Source organism: Psammomys obesus, unplaced genomic scaffold (genome assembly GCF_907164565.1).
Source record: "Psammomys obesus unplaced genomic scaffold, mPsaObe1.curated_primary_1811, whole genome shotgun sequence".
NCBI lineage: Eukaryota > Metazoa > Chordata > Mammalia > Rodentia > Muridae > Psammomys > Psammomys obesus.
The window spans coordinates 14,866,129-14,886,129 of record NW_026586173.1 but is presented as its reverse complement, the minus strand read 5'-3'; the positions used below and the strand labels follow the sequence as shown (position 1 = coordinate 14,886,129).

At 38.9% G+C, this 20,001-nt stretch overlaps 1 protein-coding gene across 1 annotated transcript; it reads right to left on the bottom strand.

The window, feature by feature from the left end:
• Positions 1-3,908: 3,908 nt before the first annotated feature.
• On the bottom strand, positions 3,909-4,850 carry LOC129672067 (olfactory receptor 24). The gene has a single exon (XM_055601265.1). It carries the CDS (start codon positions 4,848-4,850, stop codon positions 3,909-3,911), a length of 942 nt encoding a protein of 313 aa, XP_055457240.1.
• Positions 4,851-20,001: the final 15,151 nt, after the last annotated feature.

Here is a 20,001-nt window from a genome sequence, read left to right as displayed (position 1 = left end):
TGGAAGAAGATATGAGAAGATGGAAAGGTCTCCCATGCTCATGGCTTGGCAGGGTTAACATAGTAAAAATGGCCATCTTACCAAAAAGAATCTACAGATGTAATGCAATTCCCATCAAATTGCCAACACAATTCTTTACAGACCTGGAAAGAAAAATTCTCAACTTCGTATGGAATAACAAGAAACCCAGAATTGCTAAAACAATCCTCTACAATAAAAGATCTTCTGGAGGAATCTCCATCCCTGATCTCAAGCTGTACTATAGAGCAACAGTTATAAAACTACATGGTACTGGCATAGAAACAGAATGGTGGATCAATGGAATTGAACAAAAGACCAAGAAATAAACCCACATACTTACGGACACTTGATTTTTGACAAAGATTCCAAAGCCATACAATAGAAAAAAGATAGCATCTTTAACAAATGGTGCTGGTCCAACTGGATGTCTACATGTAGAAAAATGAAAATAGATCCATACTTATCACCTTGCACAAAACTGAAGTCCAAGTGGATCAAAGACCTCAACATAAAAGCAGACACATTAAATCAGCTAGAAAAAAAAAGTGGGGAATACCCTAGAACTCATTGGTACAGAAGAAAACTTCCTGAACAGAACACCAACAGCACAGGCTTTAAGAGCAACAATCAATAAATGGGACCTCATGAAATTGAAAAGCTTCTGTAAAGCAAAGGACACCGTCATCAAAACAAAGCAACTGCCTACAGATTGGGAAAGAATCTTCACCAACCGTTTATCTGACAGAGGACTCATATCCAGTATATATAAAGAACTAAAGAAGCTGAAAAGCAGCAAACCAAGTAATCCACTTAAAAAATGGGGAACAGAGATAAACAGAGAACTCTCTGTAGAGGAATATCGAATGGCAGAGAAGCATTTAAAGAAATGCTCAACCTCATTAGCCATGAGGGAAATGCAAATCAAAACAACCCTGAGATTTCACCTTACACCCATCAGAATGGCCAAGATGAAAAACTCAAGGGACAACACAACACATGCTGGAGAGGTTGTGGAGAAAGGGGAACCCTTCTCCACTGCTGGTGGGAATGTAAACTTGTACAACCACTCTGGAAATCAATCTGGCGCTTTCTCAGACAACTAGGAATAGCGCTTCCTCAAGATCCAGCCATACCACTCCTAGGCATATATCCAAAAGAGGCTCAAGTACACAAAAAAGGACATTTGCTCAACCATATTTGTAGCAGCTTTATTTGTAATAGCCAGAAGCTGGAAACAGCCCAGATGCCCCTCAACTGAAGAATGGATGCAGAAACTGTGGTACATCTATACAATGGAGTATTACTCAGCAATGAAAAATAAGGAAATCATGAAATTTGCAGGTAAATGGTGGGACCTGGAAAGGATCATCCTGAGTGAGTTGTCCCAGAAGCAAAAAGACACACACAGTATATACTCACTCATATAAACATACAACATAGGATAAACCCACTAAAAACTGTACATCTAAACAAACTAAGCAAAAGAGAGGACCCTAACTAAAATGCTCAATCCCCATCCTGAAAGGCAAAGAGGATGGACATCAGAAGAAGAAGAAAACAGGAAACAACCTAGGAACCTGCTACAGAGGGCCTCTGAAACCCAGAAGAAGAAAACAGGAAACAACCTAGGAACCTGCCACAGAGGGCCTCTGAAAGCCTCTGCCCTGCAGACTTTCAAAGCAGATGCTGAGCCTGATGGCCAACTGATGGGCAGAGTGAATGGAATTTTAGGTAAGAAATGGGAAATAGTAAGAGCTGGAGAGGACAGGAACTCCACAAGGAGAGCAACAGAACAAGAAAATTTGAACACAGGGAACTTCCCAGAAACTCATACTCCAACCAAGGACTATTCATGGAGATAACCTAGAACCCCTGCCACAGATGTAGCCCATGGCAGTTCAGTGTCTAAGTGGGTTACATAGTAATGGGAAGAGGGACTGCCTCTGACATAATCTGATTGGCCTGCTCTTTGATCACCTCCCCCTGAGGGGGGAGCAGCCTTACCAGGTCACAGAAGATGACAATGCAGCCACTTCTGATGAGAACTGATAGACTAAGATCAGAAAGAAGGAGAGGAGGACCTCCCCTATCAGTGGACTTGGGGAGTGGCATGCATGCAGAAAGGGGAGGGAGGGTGGGATCTGGAGGGGAGGAGGAAGGGGCTTATGGGGGGATACAAAATGAATAAAGTGTAATTAATAAAAGTTAAATAAAAAATTTTTAAAAATGTTTATAATGGAACAATATGTATTGTCATGCCAGAACTAGTCTCATCCATGTCTGCTCATATCTCTCTGTGTCTTACAGTGCCGGAGATCCAGCCCAAGGCATGGTGCATAGTGATTAAGCATGTCACTCATTGAACTATGCCTCCAGCACGACTCTAACTTATATCAAGATGCTGTGTTGATAAACTGACAAAACAGCACGTTGCTTTCTAAATACCTGTTTGTACCCATAGACAAAAATCTGCTCCCACCTTTGGTCATAGAAGAGTCTTCCTAAGAAGAACAGCACTGAATGAAAAAAGCCGTGGGGTTATGACTATAAACAGTCCAAGATGCCAAAAAAATAGGAATATTTGTGTGCTTGGCATTAAACAGGACATTTATAGAGGCTTATGGAATACTGCAGAACAGAGGTGGTGGTAAGTGTGTAAGATTTGGAGACTAAGGAGTGCTTCTGTGAACACCATTCTCTGGACTAGAAACAACTACTGAAATTATTAACGCATATGGAGCGGAGTTAAGTCCATTGGATGAACACACAAGACTGACCTGATCAATGGTAACTCACTGAAGGGAGAGGAACTAGAGAGGCTCCGCCTTTTATTTTAGAACTATTGGCTATTGATAGACTCTGAGAGAGGGGACTTAGTTGTTTTTAGTTGTGTATTTACTGCTGAACCCACCAGCTCTGATCCAACAGCCATACAGATGGCCTGGGGCTACAAAAATGGATATACATGAATATGTAAGAGGATCTGTATACAGGAGCAGGGCTGCACAGGGGTGTTAGGAAGAGAGATGAGAATAGTTGGTATATATTGTGGAAATGTATGGGACTATCTAAAAATAAATTTAATTAATAAAAGCATTGAATTGAATTAATGACTTACACAAATACAACATGATGTTTCTACAATGCTAAAGTCATCAGATGATACATTCCTCAGAAGATATAATTGTAAAGCAACACGTGATCACATTTACTGTTTGCCAAAGGATATTGAAGTTGGGAAAATCCAATTTGTAACAATAGTCTTATTTTTTGGTGAGGACAATGTGACACATGGTTAGAATTATTTACTGGTCCTCATATCTTGGGAATCTTCTAGTTACCTTCTCTGTTGCTGTGAGAAAACACTCTGACCAAAACCAGCATATTGGAGTAAAGGTTTTAATTTAGCTTAAAGGCTACCCTCGATCTTCGAAGGGCACCAAGGAAGAAACTCAGCAGAACCTTACAACCATGCAGGAACACTGTTGGCTTTCTGGAAGCCTCATTTTTATAGCACTTAGCCAGCTTCCTTACATAGCCCAGGACTGCAGGCCTGTGGATGGTACCAGGCATCATGGGCTAGGCCATCATACATAAATTAGCAATTAAGTTAACCCTCCACATCATACCCCCAAGCAATTGGACACAGGCAATTCTCTAATTGAGATCCCCTCTTCCCAGGTGATTCTAGGCTGTGTCAAACTAACAATAAAAAACAACTAGAATGAGACAATAATTAAAAGGTCACATAGAAATCGAAACTTGGCTTTCTGTAACTCAGAAGTTAAAGTGTTTACTCTTTCTTTACAAGTAATTCCAACTTTAGTTGAAGAACTCAGATCTTCAAATTTGGCTGTGCAGAAATTTCACAATGTTCTGGTTAACGATCAGGGAGATGTGCTGATCTTTCGGTTGATGAACTTCCTTAGGGCTCCCTTCAGATCTCTGTTCCTCAGGCTATAAATAAAGGGGTTCAGCATGGGGGTGACTGCTGTGTACATCACAGCAGAAGCCTTCTCCTTCACAGCTGTGCGGACAGAGGAGGGACACAGGTAGACCCCAATGGTGGTCCCATAGAAAAGGACTACCACAGAGAGGTGGGAGCTACAGGTAGAAAAGGCTTTCTTTCTGCCACCCGCAGAGGGGACCTTCATGATGGCCACGATGATTCGGGCATAGGAGGCCAGGATGCAGACAAAAGGTGTGGCTATCACCATTCCTGCTACAATGAGCACAAAGAGCCTGTTTACTGTTGTGTCTGTGCATGAAAGCCGGAGAAGCGGGGTGAGGTCACAGAAGTAGTGTGGGAGCTCATTGTTTCCACAGAATACCAGACGGGCCATGAAGAGGATGTGGGTGAGGGAGATGAAACAGGAATACACCCATGGGCCACCGACCAGCAGCCCACAGAGACATGGACTCATGATAGTAGAATAATGTAAAGGGTGACAAATGGCCACAAACCGGTCATAAGCCATCACAGCTATTAAGACACTGTCCATGATGCCAAAAAAATGGAAAAAGTACATCTGGGTAAGACAGCAAGAGTAAGAGATAGACTTGCTCCTGGTTTGAATGTTCACCAGCATCTTGGGGACAGTGTTGGTAGCCAGACATAAATCAACCAATGAGAGATTGGCCAGGAAGAAATACATAGGAGTGTGGAGGTGAGAGTCAGAGCTGATGGCCAGGATGATCAACAGGTTTCCCACAACTGTAATCACATACATGCAGAGGAACAGAGAAAAGAGGACAGGCTCATGTTCTGGCTTTTCTGAGAGTCCCAAGAGGATGAATTCAGTCGCACTGGTTTGGTTTTGTAGTTCCATGTGTTTACCTCTTTTGTAAGCATCAAAAACAGAAGTTAAGGAATAGTATGAAGATAGGTTTGGAAGGTAAGATAGTTAACTTCCCAGTTTGTGTCTGAGCTAATTACAGTGTCTTGAACTTTTGCTTAGTGTTTATATTACCTCATTCTTTGAAGTTTAAATTCAGAATCCCTGAATATTCCTCCATTTCACATACATATTGATAAAATGGTTAGTTCATAAATTTTTTTTACTTATTTTTTTATTTTTGAACTTAAAATACAATTACACCATTTTCCACATTTTTTCTTCCTTAAAGTCTTCTTATTTATCTGCCTTCCCATCACCGTTCTCTTAGATTCATGGCATCTGGCTTCTTTTTTTTTTTTTTATTGCTCTTACACATATATTAAAGAATACATTCCTAATGTATAAATACAATTTTCTCAGGCCATATAATGTTATTTTTATGTATATAATTTCATGGCTAGAAACATTGTGAAAAAGAGATTGGAAAGATTTTTTTTTCTTTTTAATTGTGTGTGTGTGCTTGGGGTGCAAGGTATAGGCCTACATGCGGCATGCACATGATTGTGGCAGTCAAAGGAAGGCACTGAATGTTTTCATCTATGCTTTCCTCTATTCACTCTATCTCTCACTCTCTTTTTCTTTCTCTCTCTCTCTTTGTTGAGACAGAGTATCCTACTGACCATGCAGGTTGGCATTTCATCTATGTTGGCCTGTGAGTATGGTCCCAGAATCCTCCTGTCTCTACCCTTGACCTCTGGTGTACAGGTACATGAAGCCATGCCCGGCTTTCACGTGAGAAATTCGGGGACTCGAATTTCTGTTCTTTGCTTTCACAGCAAGTGTTCTTCCCCACTGAGCCATATTTCCAGACTTCATTCAGTAGAAAGAATTACTAAAGGATGAACTAGTGAAATCCAGAAAGAAGTGATATCCAAGAATTAATGGTCAGCCAAGAGGTTTCTTTGTAGGTACAAATGTTATAAAGAAAATACTGAGTTGTAAATGCTATAAAGGTGTTATGAAGGTGGAGTGAAATATGAAGTAACCAATAAATACATGAAAAAATGCTCACATTCATTAGATATCAGGGAAAAGTGAATCAAAGCTACCGTAAATATTATTTTACCCTGGTTATGTAATTAAAGTATATACTATGTTTGAATAAAAATGTTAATACAAAACTCAATACTTTAAAAATAAATATGAACTGATAATTTTTTAATGCTTTATTAATTTTTTTAATGGGCTGGTAAGGTGATTCAGTGGGTAAAGGTACTTGATGCCAAGCCTGATAATCTGAATTTGGTCTTTAAGACCCACACGATGAAAGGAAAGAGCTAACTCCTTCAAGTTTTCCTCTGACCTCTATACATGTGCTGTTATGTGCATGTTCTTTCTAAATAAATAAATAAATAAATAGATAGATAAATAAAAAACAAATTAAAAATTACTTATAAAAGATAAATGAAGAAAAATGAAAAGGTTGGCTATTACTAAACAAACAAGAAAATAACAAGACAAACAGAAAAACAGGGAGATATGGCACACAGAATTTCAGCACTTTAGAGGTAAAGGCAGGAGGATCAAGAATTCAAGAAGCACTTTGCTGGAATAATGATTTCAAGGCCAATTCCTTAACCTGTCTCAAAATCTAAATCACATATCTTCATGCTTTGTTTTGCAGCTTCCTGTAAATTATGGAAACTGCTAGGAAGTTTGCTCAACTGATAAAATACCTGCTGTGCAAAATGAGGACCTGAGTTTGGACACCCAGCACTCAGAAAAAAACTTTTCATGTGCTCAGCATATATAATCCTGGTGCTGGGGCTGCAGAGAAAAGAGGCTTCAATGAACTCACTGATGTCAATCTAACTGAATCCGTGACCTCTAGATTCAATGACCCTGTTTCAAAAGAATGAATTAAGCTTTCCTGATCCATTATTCCTATTCGCACCTTCAAAAATCACTCCATTTCTTCTTTCTTCCCTCAAAAGTCTCCTTCCTGGCTTCTTCCTAATTTCCTGATGACTATATCTATTCCAAAGAGGATGCCTATTATCTGAAGATTCAAATATTAGCATGTGCAAGGGAGAGAAAATGTGATTTTTTTTTTGTCTTTCTGAGTCTGTGTTACCTTACTAAAAATGACTGTTTCTAGCTCCATCAATTTACCAAAGAATTTTATTTTCCTTAATTTCGGCATAGACAGGGGAGGTGGGCACACAATCCCACTACTAGATAAAGAGGTACTGGCAACTTACAGCTGTTGGGAGAGGGGTCATCAGCTTTATTTAGGGGTGTGGCCCCTGGAAGGTGGAATAAGCTTCAGTCCAGGGTCACACATTTACAAATACATAGGTAACAGAATTTGGACTTGATGGGTTACAAGTCAAAAAGGACACAAAGTGGGGTCGATACAGAAGGTAGGGGTGGATCAAGGAGGAGCTGAGGGAGGGTGACACATCTGATCAAATGCTCTATATGAACAAAGAACCAACAAAAAAAGGAAAAAAAGAAGACAGATTGAGGAAAACACTATAATGACACTCTTGCAAGCAGGGAGAGAAAATCTGAACTATTTATCATCCTAGTTAGACCAAACTGAATAATCCATTAAAAGTTTTTGGAAAGTTTCTAATTTTATTATCACACAGGGTAACTAAGGATTCAAGCTGCTGGTTACACAAGTATCTTAAATCAAAGGTCCTATTAGCTTTGGATTTATAATTTCTTTAAATTTATTTATTTATTACTTATTATTGTTACTTATTATTTATTATTATTATTTATTACAATTTATTCACTTTGCATCCTGGCTGTACCTTCACCCCAGTCTCCTAACTGTCCCACCGACCCTCCCTCTTCTCCTCCCATGCCCCTCCCTTAGTCCACTGATAGGGGAAGTCCTCCTCCCCTTCTATCTGACCCTAGCCTATCAGGTCTCATCAGGGCTGGCTGCATGATCTTCCTCTACGGCCTGACAAGGCTGCACCCCTACCCCCCAGGGAGAGGTGATCAAAGAGCCAGCCTCTGAGTTCATGTCAGAGATAGCCCCTGATCCCCTTACTAGGGCCCCCACTTGAAGACTGATCAGCCTATGGGCTTCATCTGAGCAGGGGTCTAGGTCCTTTCCATGCATGGTCCTTGAGCATCAGTCTCTGCAGGCCACCCTGGGCCCAGGTTTTTTGGCTCTTTTGGTCTCCTTGTGGAACTCCTGTCCCTTCCATGTCTTTCCATCTCCCCTTTCTTCCATAAGATTCTCTGCACTCTGCCCAAAGTTTGGCTATGAGTCTCAGCATCTCTTTCCATACCCTGATGGATAGAGTCTTTCAGAGACCCCCAATGTAAGGCTCCTGTCCTGTTCCCTATCTTCTCCTACTTCTGATGTCTATCCAGTTTGCCCTTCTGAATGAGGTTTCAGCCTCTTCCCTAGGGTCCCACTTGTTCTTTAACTTCTTTAGGACTGTAGATGTTAGTATGTTTATCCTATATTGTATGGCTAATATCAGCAACCAGGAGGTTTTGATGCTTGTCAGCCTTCCTGAGGTCTGACTCAGAAAAGTAATGCTTTCTCTTCCTCCCTTTCTCTTCTGTATCTTTCTTTCAAGTGTTGGCCAGAGCCTGCAGCCTGCTTTCTCTGGTTCTTTGGCCATTTTCACTCTTTACTGAAGCTTCCCTCTTGGTCCTGTGAATGTTTGTCCATAGGGTCTTGAAAATTATATGGATTGTTTTATTTTTCTCTTTTCCCATCTTCCTCTTCCCTGCAGATGTTGAGATTACAGTTTACCTACCCTGATGTTTTTTTCTTTTAAATTCTAATAAAGTTGTCCTCAAGTTTTTGCTTGTGTCTGTTCTTAAATCTTTTAACAACATGACCAGAAACTCTAGAAGGGGATCTAAATTTCCTCAATAACATGCAGTGACCCTTTGGGACTCCCTACGATTTCTGGTAACAAAGGTACATACATAATTTCTTCATAAAAATAATAAAACATCTTTTATTGAATGCCTTCTATATAAACAATCACTAAATGTTTATTTATTTATTTATTTTTCTTGTTTATTTGTAGAAGTGAGGTTTGAACTCACTTCTACAAATAAGCTAGGAAAGTGCTTTACTACTGAGTTACATACCCAGGCCAGTCCTTTTTTTTATACTTTTACTTTGAGGGAGGGTCTCACTAAACTGCCTAGAGTGACCTTGGATTAGATATGTAGTGAACTGGCCTTAACCTTCCAGTCTTTCTTGTTCAACTCTCTGCTTAGCTGGGATTACAGGCATGAACTTGGAACATACCTGGACCACTAACATCTTTTCTCATATTCCACTTACAATAACCCAAAGAGATGAGTTTTCCATCACATGCGAAGTGAAGGCATGATGAGATTAGTAAAATCAGACAAGACTGTACAGAGACCAGGCAGTAAAGTTAATCCAAGGGGTCTAAGTTTAGGGTGTACGTTTATCATCTATATTTTATGAATTGTACAGGAACTGATAAATTCATTTTTTGGTGGTGGAAGGGCACTCTAAGGACATTTTTCAAGTTATAAGGGAATGTTCTTAATAATGTAAGCCATTGGACATGGGTGCTGGGATCTGAACTATGATCTCATGATTGAGTAGCAAGTATTTCTAACTGTGGAACCATTGCTCCAGCCTCCATAACCTTGATAATGAACCATCTGAAGGAATACAAGAATATTTATGAAACATATCTGGGGACATCAGTGAGTTTGGGAAATTTTAGTATCTATATAATACCTTTGGATTTCTCACTATTGTCCATTGAACAAAGTATATACATCTTATGTTAAAAAGCTTAGGACCATTAGCTGGCTCAGCCAGGAAAAGTGCATGCATTGCAAGTCTGGTAACCTGCTTTCAGTTCCTGGAACTCACATAAAAAAGTAAGATGTAGTGGCTTGAACTGGTCATCTCAGCACTCTTAAGAAGAGACTTAGGGAAGAAACAGAAGTATTAGCTAGAAGGTCACGAATGCAGTATAGTGGCAGAAACAAGGTAGTTCTTGCTCCAAAAGAAACAAACAAACAGAAAACAAGGTGGACTTATGAAAAGTTGTCCTCTGACCTCTACACAAGCAACATGGTACATATCTGCTCCTTCATACTAAATACATGCCCAAAAAGTAAATCTTTAGAAAAACTCTGTTAGCTCTTTGTTAAAATTATGCTTTCAGCTAATTCTTACCCCTACAGAATTATTACAGCTGTTTGGGGAAATAGGCCAACTTTCACCCATCCCACTTATTACTAGCATTTTCTGCTTCTGGGTAGTGTGTGTGTGTGTGTGTGTGTGTGTGTGTGTGTGTGTGTGTGTGTGTTGTGTGTGTGTGTTTGGAGGCCAGAAGTTGACAATGAGGACGTATGACTCAATAGTTCTTTCACCTTATTTTTTGAGACAGAGTTTTTCACAGAACCTGAAGTTTACCATTTCAGCTAGACTAACTACCAAGCAAGGGCCCAGTATTCACCACTTTCTGCATCAAGTTCTGGGACTACAAGCATGAATTGCCACGTTTGGCTTTTACATGGGTGCTAGGAATCTGAACCAGCGTCTTCATGCTTTCACAGTAAGTGCTTTACCCTTTTAGCTATCTCCCTAACCCTGTTGTCCAAAGGTCAGAAGATTAAGACTTGAAGAAGAGGTAGGATATACAAAACCTGTTATAGATTTTAAGAGTGCAAGTTTGGTTTCCAAATTGAATTTTCCCTTGTCAAAGTCTCATAGCATTTCCATTGAGTTATAATACTTCTCTATGGTCTCTGTTGCTGGCATTACTTGATATCTTACTCCTGTGTTTTAAATTATCCTTCTATAGAATTCCCATCCAAAAACAGTTTTATTTTATTTTGTGGGGGAAGATATTGGAAGAAACAATATCTCACTATGTAGACCAAGCTTCTTCACAATAATATTCCTGCCTCACCTTGCCAAGGCATCACAAAAAGATCAAAGATAATTTCTTATTCTATGTTCTGACATTATATTAAGCATTTATGTCTGTGTGGGAAAGGAAATGAAATATTATTGGTAGGAATATAAGTTAGTGCAACTATTGTGGAATCCATATGGAGATTCCTTTAAAGTGGAAAATGAAATTCCAATATAATAGAGCTATACCACTTCTAGGCATATATCCCAAGTGAATACAAATAACAATATGCGCCTACCCATGTTTGTTATGACTATTCATAATAATAATCTTGTTGAGTTAGCCTAGATAATCACTGATGAATGAATGGGTAAATAAAACAGTCTGTATATGAACAGCAATCATACTCATAATAAAAATACAAAACTATGTTACTGAAGGAAATGGATGGAATTGGAGATTATAACATTAACTACAATAATTAAGGTCCTGGAAGAAAGGCGTCTTTTTTGTCTTACAATACTTCACAAAACACACAAAAGTAGAAGGGACACTATTAGAGATGTGGAGGAGAAGAGGAGGATGAGAACAGAATAAGAAAGAATAAAACAGTGGGTGAATATAATCAAAGCATTATAAGTATGCATACAAATATCTTTGCACACAGTTTTTGCTGCATTGACATTGAAAACATATTACTCTGTAGTGTAATAATTCAAGTAAAAGAGATGGAATTTTTTATATCCCCAGAAGAGCTAAAGAATATCATTTGATGAAATTCAAAACTGATAAAAAGAACTGATTTATTGTACCTTCTTTCTAAGACAACTAAGGGTTTGTCTATCCACTCTTTCACACCTTATTCTTCTAGAGCTCAGGGGACACCCTCAGGAATGGGAGGACTCATGGATACCCTTAGTCTTTTCACTGAATCTATCTACTCTCAAAGAAGCACTGTTCTGATCCCATCTGGATCACCGGACTTTGTGTAAGGCCTCTCAAAATTTAAAAGGTTACAAATATTTTAAAATTTATTTTGTATGTGTGTGGGTGCATGTATGACATGGTGTGGGGGAACATGCTAGAGGATGGCCTGGAGGAGTTGGTTCTCTCCTTTCACTCTTTAGGTTTTGGGGATAGAACTTAAATTGTTAGGCTTGGTTGCAAGGATCCTTCATGCTGAGTCTTCTCACTACCCTCAACTTCCCTTGATCTCCAGGGGTTTTCAGAGAATCAACAGGAGAATAACTCAAGTTCTGTTGAGCGTACAGTTCTGGGAATTCTTCTGTTCTCTGGCAAGAGGAAAGGTGGATACAGGAGAATTGACTATGATCCTATGTGCCAGTCAGACTTGGATACTATAAGCAGCAGAAATGACAAGAGGGGTACCATCTCAGCAAAGCAGAAGGAAAGAGCCAACTTGCAAAGTTGTCCAAGTACTCATTCCATGGCACAGATGCACATGTAAGCAAACACATACACACATGCAACTTGCTGAATAATGAGAAACTGATCATTATTTATATCAATTTAAAGTAAAATAATAAGTAAAATATTTGACAAAAAGCTGAAAAAAATCATAATTTTTAAAAACTGTTTTAAACTTTGTAAAAGTGTATATTTTAGCACTCATGACACCATAAATCCCATCTTTCATCAATGTTATCAGAAGATGGCTTATTCTCATATTTTTCTCTCTTTTTCTCCATCCTAGACACCTCTATCACTTACTTTGTTATTTTTCTTCTTTGGGACATCATCACTCAGGCATTCTTTATGATAACTGAGGTTTGTTTGTTTGTTTTTTTTTCTTTCTGAAGGTAAACGAAGAAGTTAATTATGCTTCCTGGAAAGTCTTCTTTGGGCCAGAAGGATTCTGCACAGTGCTCCTGTAGGTATCCTTCTGGCCCAAAGAACAAATGAAGCCAAGATACAGGATAAATTATAAGAACTGAGGAAATATTTACAGTTTCATTAAGAAGTTAATTCCCAAGACTTCTTGTTAGGCAAATTGTCCAATTTCATCTTTATTCCCTGAATAGTTCAATTTCCTGTGGGGCCACACATGGTTGTAAGAAGCCTACGTGGACCATTTTTCAGGAGCTAAACAATGGGGAAACAATAGCTTTTGCTTTGCTTGTTCTTTACACTCTCTCATTTGTGAACAAGCTCATTAACTTCCAAACCATTTTAAAAATCTTATTGACAGGTCACTTTTGGTCTGCTTCAAATAAGTCTACTCATCTACACTTCCTATGTCTTTCTTCAGGGTGTAGCATAATGTATCTCCTGGACCCCCCTTCAACTTCTCTACAACCCACCAACTTAAGCCTTTGTCCCACACCAAGTGTGTGGGGCTGGTCTGACTACTCCCACCTGCACTTCAGCCAACCTCTAGATTTCTGCCACTGATTTTCCTACATGCCATCACTCCCAGGTCCATTCTACCCTCCTTGGAACCACCACAAGCAGCAATATTTCCCACACTTTTCTCCAGAGTCTATCCAGGCAACTCTTTCACACATCCTGTGTCCTGACTGGTCTGGCTTCCCTTGCCTGCACCATAAATGATCCCCAGGCTTTTGTCAGGACACTCTCTTCCTATTTCCAAAATCAGACCCCTCTCATATCACATACTCAACTTCGCCACGCAGCCAGGTCCACCCCAAGGTTCACACTTGGACCAGAAAGCTCATGCTGTATACCAGTCCGGTTTCCTGTGTCTGCCTGATTCCATTCCAACCTCTAGCCTCAAAGTACCCCCACATCTTCTCTTCTGCCCCAAACTTCTCTGTGCACAACAAACTTAGAAATAAAAATGCACACGCCAAGATCTCATGCAACAACAACAAAAAAATCATTATTATGAAAGAGCAAGCCAGTATCTTTTTTCCAAACCCTGTCAGTTCTGTAGAAATGTTTGCCAATGAGAATTGCCTCTATGAACCACAGAACACAGAATTTTTAAAAAATACAAGTTTCATCAAAGATCTCAAGGAACTTATATAAGACACAAAGAATCATCTTAGTGAGATTAAAGAGAAAGAGCTTAAGGAGAATAAATGCCTGAGAAATGCCCAGGAAAACACATACATGAAGCTGATGGAAATGAAATTTACAATCCAGGACTTGAGAATGGGATTCAATAAGTATATAGAAACATTAAAGAGGACTCAAACAGAAATGAAGATGAAACTGAAAAATACTCAGTCACTCAACTAGAAAACTCAAGAACACATCAAGCAGAATAAAGAATATCAGGACTCCCCTCTGGCAGACACCCCCGGCCCAACAATATGCCATGCCTGCCAGAAGATCAGGCCATGCCTGCCTGAAGACTAAGTAGGGTACTTATCGGTGGACCTCCTCCACTCTCTCAGTGCTCCTCCCCCCCCAAACTATTCCCAATCTGCCTCCCCTCATCATCACCATATCTCAGCCCCCAAAGTGGGTGGAGACTTTCAGGTGGCCACTCCAGCCACCACAACTATAGGTAGGCTGCCTGCCTACAGACCTTCTCCACTCTCTTGGTGAGCCCTCCAACACTATCAGCAACTCATCCTCCTCTCCTTGTCTTTGTGTCCCAGCTTCCAGTTTCTCAGTTCTACAAGAGACCATAACTGACACTAAAAGTGGAAGCCCCTAACTCAGGTGGATACCCCCTGCACAACCACAGGCCACACAGGCCAGACGACCAGAGAGAAAACAGAAACCAAGGAACAAAACACCCATTCAGTAAAGACAAATCTAGTGTCTAGACCTACCATCACCCCAAATTCAGAGGCATAGATGGCAGCCTAAGAATGCAATCAACAACAGCTAGGACAATATGTCGCCACCAGAGCCCAGCTCTTCTACTACAACAAGCCCACAAAATTCCAACACAGCTAAAGCACAAGAAAAAGACCTTAAAACCAACCTTTGAGTTTATCTTGTATCCAGCCAACTTGCTGAAAGTGTTTACCAGCTATAATAGGTCACTGGGGGTTATTTCTAGGGTCCCTTACATATACTAACATATCATCTGTAAATAGCAATACTTTGACCTCTTTCTTTCCAGTTTGTCTCTCTTGATATCCTTCAGTTGTCTTATTGCTCTAGCTAAAATTTCAAGTACTATATTGAATATATATGAAGATATTGGGCAGGCTTGTCTTGTTCCTGATTTTAGTGGTACTGCTTTGAAATTCTCTCCATTTATTTGATGTTGGCTATAAGCTTTCTGTAAGTTGCCTTTATTATGTTCAGGCATATCTCTGTATCCCTAATCTACAGGACTTTTATCATAAAGGAGTGTCAGCTTTTAGTCCAAGGCTTTTCCAGCATCTAATCAGGTGATTATGTCTTTTTTCTTACAGTTTATTTATATAATAAATTATATTTACAGGGTTTTTTTTTGTATGTTGAACCTTCCATGCATTTCTGGAATGGTGCTTACTTGACCATGGTGCATAATCTTTTTGATATTTTCCTGGATTTGGGTTGTATTTTATTGAGCATTATTGCATCTATGCTCATAAGGGAAATTGGCCCGTCATTCTCTTACTTTGTTGAGTCTTTATGAGGTTTCGGTATGATGGTAACCATGGCCTCATAAACTGAAATTAGACAATATTATTTCTGTTTCTGTTTTGTGAAATAACTTGTGTATTGTTGGAATTAACTCTTCTTTGAAAGTCTCATAGCATTCTGCATTAATACAGATGGTGCTGGGCTTTTGGGGTGGGGAGGAGACATTTAATGACTGCTTCTATTTCCTTAGAGGTTATAGGTCTATTTAAATTGTCTGATCTTGATTTAATTTTGGTAAGTGGTACCTATTGAGAAAATTTCCTATTTCTTTCAGATTTTCTAATTTTGTAGAGTACAGGTTTTTTAAGTATATCCTTATGGTTCCCTGTGTTTCCTTGGTATTTACTGTTATGTCCCCCTTTTCATTTCTGATTTTATCAATTTGGATAAAGGCTTATCTTGTTATTGATTTTCTCCAATAACCAGGTGTTCTTTCATTGATTCTTTGCATGGTTGTTTTGTTTCTATTTTATGGATTTCAGCCCTGAGTTTACTGTCTACTCCTTTTGGATATGTTTGCTTCGTTTTTTTCTAGAGCTTTCAGCTGTGCTGTTAAGTTGCTAGTATGAATGTCGGTGACTGTTTTGGTGCTATGTATATAAATGCTGAATTCTGAGACCTAACATCTGGGTACAGTCCTAATGAGAGCATTCTTAGGTACACCTGTGTTTTTTATGTAAACTTTGCTCCCCAATTATCTCTGATTGGTTGATAAAAAAGGCTGGACAGCTTTTAACTAGGCAGAAGAAAAGTAACTGGGCTTGGAGTCTTATGTAGGGAAAAAGAAAAAGAGGAGAAGGTGAAGGAAGGTGAAAGATGGATAGAAAGAATACAGTCTGATGAAGCTTATCTAGCCCATACAGAATAAATATTGGCAAATAACTTGGGAATTGTGGCTGGGAGGTAGCAGACTAACATAAAAAATTGTATCATACCTGCCCAATTACTGTGCTAAAGCTTGTTAAATAAATCAATAGGTCTGTCTCCATTATTTGGGAGCAAGCTGGGTTAGAAAAATCTATGAATTAATACAGTTTCTATTACATGTGAGAGCTTACTAATTTTTTTTTATGAAGGCACTTAGCACTATGAACTTTTCTCTTAACTCTGCTTTCACTGAGTTCCTAAAGTTTGGGTATGTTATTCCTTCATTTTCTTTGAATTATAGAAAGTACTTAATTTATTTCTTCATTTTCTCCCTGACCCAGTGGTCACTGAGTAGAGGGTTATTCAGTTTCCATGAGTTTGTAGGCTTTCTGTTGTTTCTGTTGCTGAAGTCCAGCTCTAATCCATGGTGGTCTGATAAGATACAATAGGTTAATTCAATTTTCTTCTATCTGTTGAGGCTTGCTTTGTGACTGAACATATAGCCAATTTTAGAGAAGGTTCTGTGAGTTCCTGAGAAGGTTGTTCTTTTGTGTTTGGGTGAAACGTTCTGTAGATAGGTCCACTCAAGTCCATTTGAGTCATAACATTTGTTAGTGTCATTATTTCTCTCTTTAGTTTCTGTCTAAAGGACTTGTTCATTGGTGAGAATGGGGTGTTGATGTTTTACACTACTAGTGTGTGGGGTTCAGTGTGTGATTTAAGCTTTAATAATGCTTCTTTTATGAATGTTGGTGATTCTGCATTTGGGGAATAGATATTCAGAATTGAGACATCATCTTGGTAAAATTTTCCTTTGATTATTATAAGGTATCCTTCCCCATCTTTTTTGATTATTTTTTGTTGGAAGTCTATTTTGTCAGGTATTAGAGTATACATCAACTTGCTCTTGGGTCCATTTGTTTGAAAAATACTTTTCTAGCCATTTACTCTGAGATGATGACTATCTTTGATGTTGAGGTGTGTTTCTTGTATGTAGCAGAATGATGGATCCTGTTCTCATAGCAATTCTGTTATTCTGTGTCTTTTTATTGGAGTCCATTGATGTTGAGAGATATTACTGACCAATGATTGTTAATTCCTCTTGCTTTGTTGGTGGTGATGGTGGTAGTGGTGTATGTATGTGTGTGTTTGTGTGTGTGTGTGTGTGTGTGTGTGTGTGTGTGCGTGCGCGCTCATCCCTTCTGTTAGTTTTGCTGGCATGAAATTATTTATTTCTTGTGTTTTCTTGGGTGTAGTTAACCTCCTTGCATTGGAGTTTTCCTTTTAATATCTTCTGTAGGGCTAGATCTTTGAATAGATATTGTTCGTTTGTTTTCTCCCATGGGATATTGTTGGAGTATCTTGTCTTCTTCATATTTGGTGAATGAAAATTTTGCTGGATATAGTAGCCTGTACTGACATCTGTGGTCGCTTATAGTCTGCACTATAGCTGTCTAGGCCCTTCTGGCTTTTAGAGTCTCTGCTGAGAATTTGGGTGTAAGTCTGCTTGTTTGTTACTTGGCCATTTTCTTTTGTGGCTTTTAATATTCTTTTGTTGTTGTTGTTGTTCTGTACATTTAGTGTTCTGACTATTATGTGGCAGGGTCTTTTTTCTGGCTCAATTTACTTGATGTTCTGTAAACTTTGAGTGTATTTATAAGCATCTGTTTCTTTAGGTTAGGAAATTTTCTTCTATGATTTTGTTGAAAATAATTTCCAGGCCTTTGAATCAAGAATCTGGTTCTAGTTCTATTATTTTTAGGTTTGTTCTTTTCATAGGGAACTAGATTTCCTGGATGTTTTGTGTAATGAACTTTTTAGATTTAACAAGATTTAACATTTTTTTGACCAATGTGTTAATTTCCCCTATTGTATCTTGCCTGAGATTTTTCTCTTTCATCTCTTGAATTCTGTTTATTATGCTTGTGTTTGTTGTTTCTGTTTGTTTACCTAGAGTTTCCATTGGCAAGATTTTCTAGTTTTTAGTTTCTTTATTGCTTCTATTTCCATTTTCAGGTCTTGAACAGTTTTATTCATTTCCTTTACCCATTTGGTTTTATTTTCCTGTATTTCTTTAAGGGATTTATTAATTTCTTCCTTAAAGGCCTCTATCATCTTCATAAGATTGAATTTAAGATAATTTTCTTGTGTTTTAGCTGTGTTGGAATGTCCAGGGCTTGGTCTTGTAGGATGGCTGGGCTCTGGTGGTGCCAAATTGCCCTGGCTGTTATTGATTATGGTCTTATGCTGGTCTTTAGTCATATGGGTTTGGGTTTATTATAGGTTTAGGTGTTGATATCTGAGTTTATCTTTCTTAGGTGGATTTTTCCCCTTAATTTCTGTTTCTTTTCTGATATTCTTCCCTGAGTGGACTGGAGTTCTGGTGACCAATGAATGAGTCTTCAGATTCAGTACGGTGTCTTTGTTGAAATTCTGTGATTGGCTTGACATCTGCAATTTTTGGTGCCAATGTTGTCTCTAAGGTTTCAAATTCCTGTGAGTCCTCTGGGGTTCTATGTACCTGCTTGGTCTTTGGAGTTTGTAGTACTTCATGGCCTCTAGTAAAGCAGAAGTATTTTGCTGAAATAATGGGGTGAAAAATGGGGACCAGGGAAGGGGTGAAGTTTGGACTAGTTGGGTTGGCTTTTAGGGGAGTTAGTGAGGAGAGAGAAGTGTCTTATCTGGTGTCCCTAGTGCTGACATGGCTTCTGGGAAAGCAGACAGAATTGTAGACTGGAATACAGAAGTCAGGGAAAGTGTTACATTTTGGGGCTGCAGGGAGATTTAAGAAATGTTAAGGTGTGATGGGTGGTATCCATAGAACTAGCATGGCCTCTGGGAAAGCAAAAGTTTTCTGCCGAAGTTGTGGGCCAAAATATGTAACCAATTTCTTTAAGGGATTTATTTATTTCCTCTTTATGTCCCTTTACTATCTATAAATAGTTGGATTTAAGGTCTCTTTCTTGTGGTTTAGTTATGTTAGAATATTCGGGGTTTCCTGGGTCAGGATAGATGGGTTCTTGTGACATATTGCCTTGGTGTTATTGATTGTGTTCTTATGCTGGCATATAGGGATCTGGGTCTTGTGTGATTACAGGTGTAAGTACTAGTTTCTAATCTGTCTTTGTTGGGTGATTATTTTGTTTCTTGGTTTCTGTTTCCTCCCTTGATTTCCAGAGTGTTAGTTGTGTGTCACTTGTTTTCTGGCCTGGTGTGTTCATGGAGAACTGTTAGTGTTGGAAGCTGGAAAAGGAGGAAATGGACTGCAGTTGAATAAGGGATGCCTGCCTGAGTTGAGGGGGTGGGAAACACCAAAGAGTGGGGAACAGGAGGCAAAGTAGCGATGGCCTGTGAGATCTACAGGAGGTATGGTGTAAGGAAAGAAAAGATCTCTGCTGGGGTTCTATTATAGCTCTAGAGGAAACCATGAAGATTGGGCCTGGGGTAACATAGAGAATGGCCAATGTCTGTGGGCAACCTACCTGTTCTTCCCACAATCAGAAAATATTGTATTAAAACATTTATTTTTGTGGGGTTGGGGAGGGAATGAGGAAGCGGGATACAGCTGGGAAACAGAGTTAACAAAATGTAGCTAATAAGAAAAATAAAATTAAAAAAACATTTATTTTCCCCAAATAACGTTGCTGAATTTTTTATTATTATAAACAAATGAAAATTTTCAAATACTACTGGTATCTAGAGTAGTACGCAGACTTAAGATGATTCATTATATTTGGATCTGTAGTGCAGATGTGATTATTGATGACCTATACCTAGAGATCATCAAATTTCTTGTATTTAGGAGA

Bases quoted from the DNA above. Each gene is read 5' to 3' on its own strand.
- LOC129672067 (XM_055601265.1), bottom strand. From the start codon at position 4,850: ATGGAACTACAAAACCAAACCAGTGCGACTGAATTCATCCTCTTGGGA.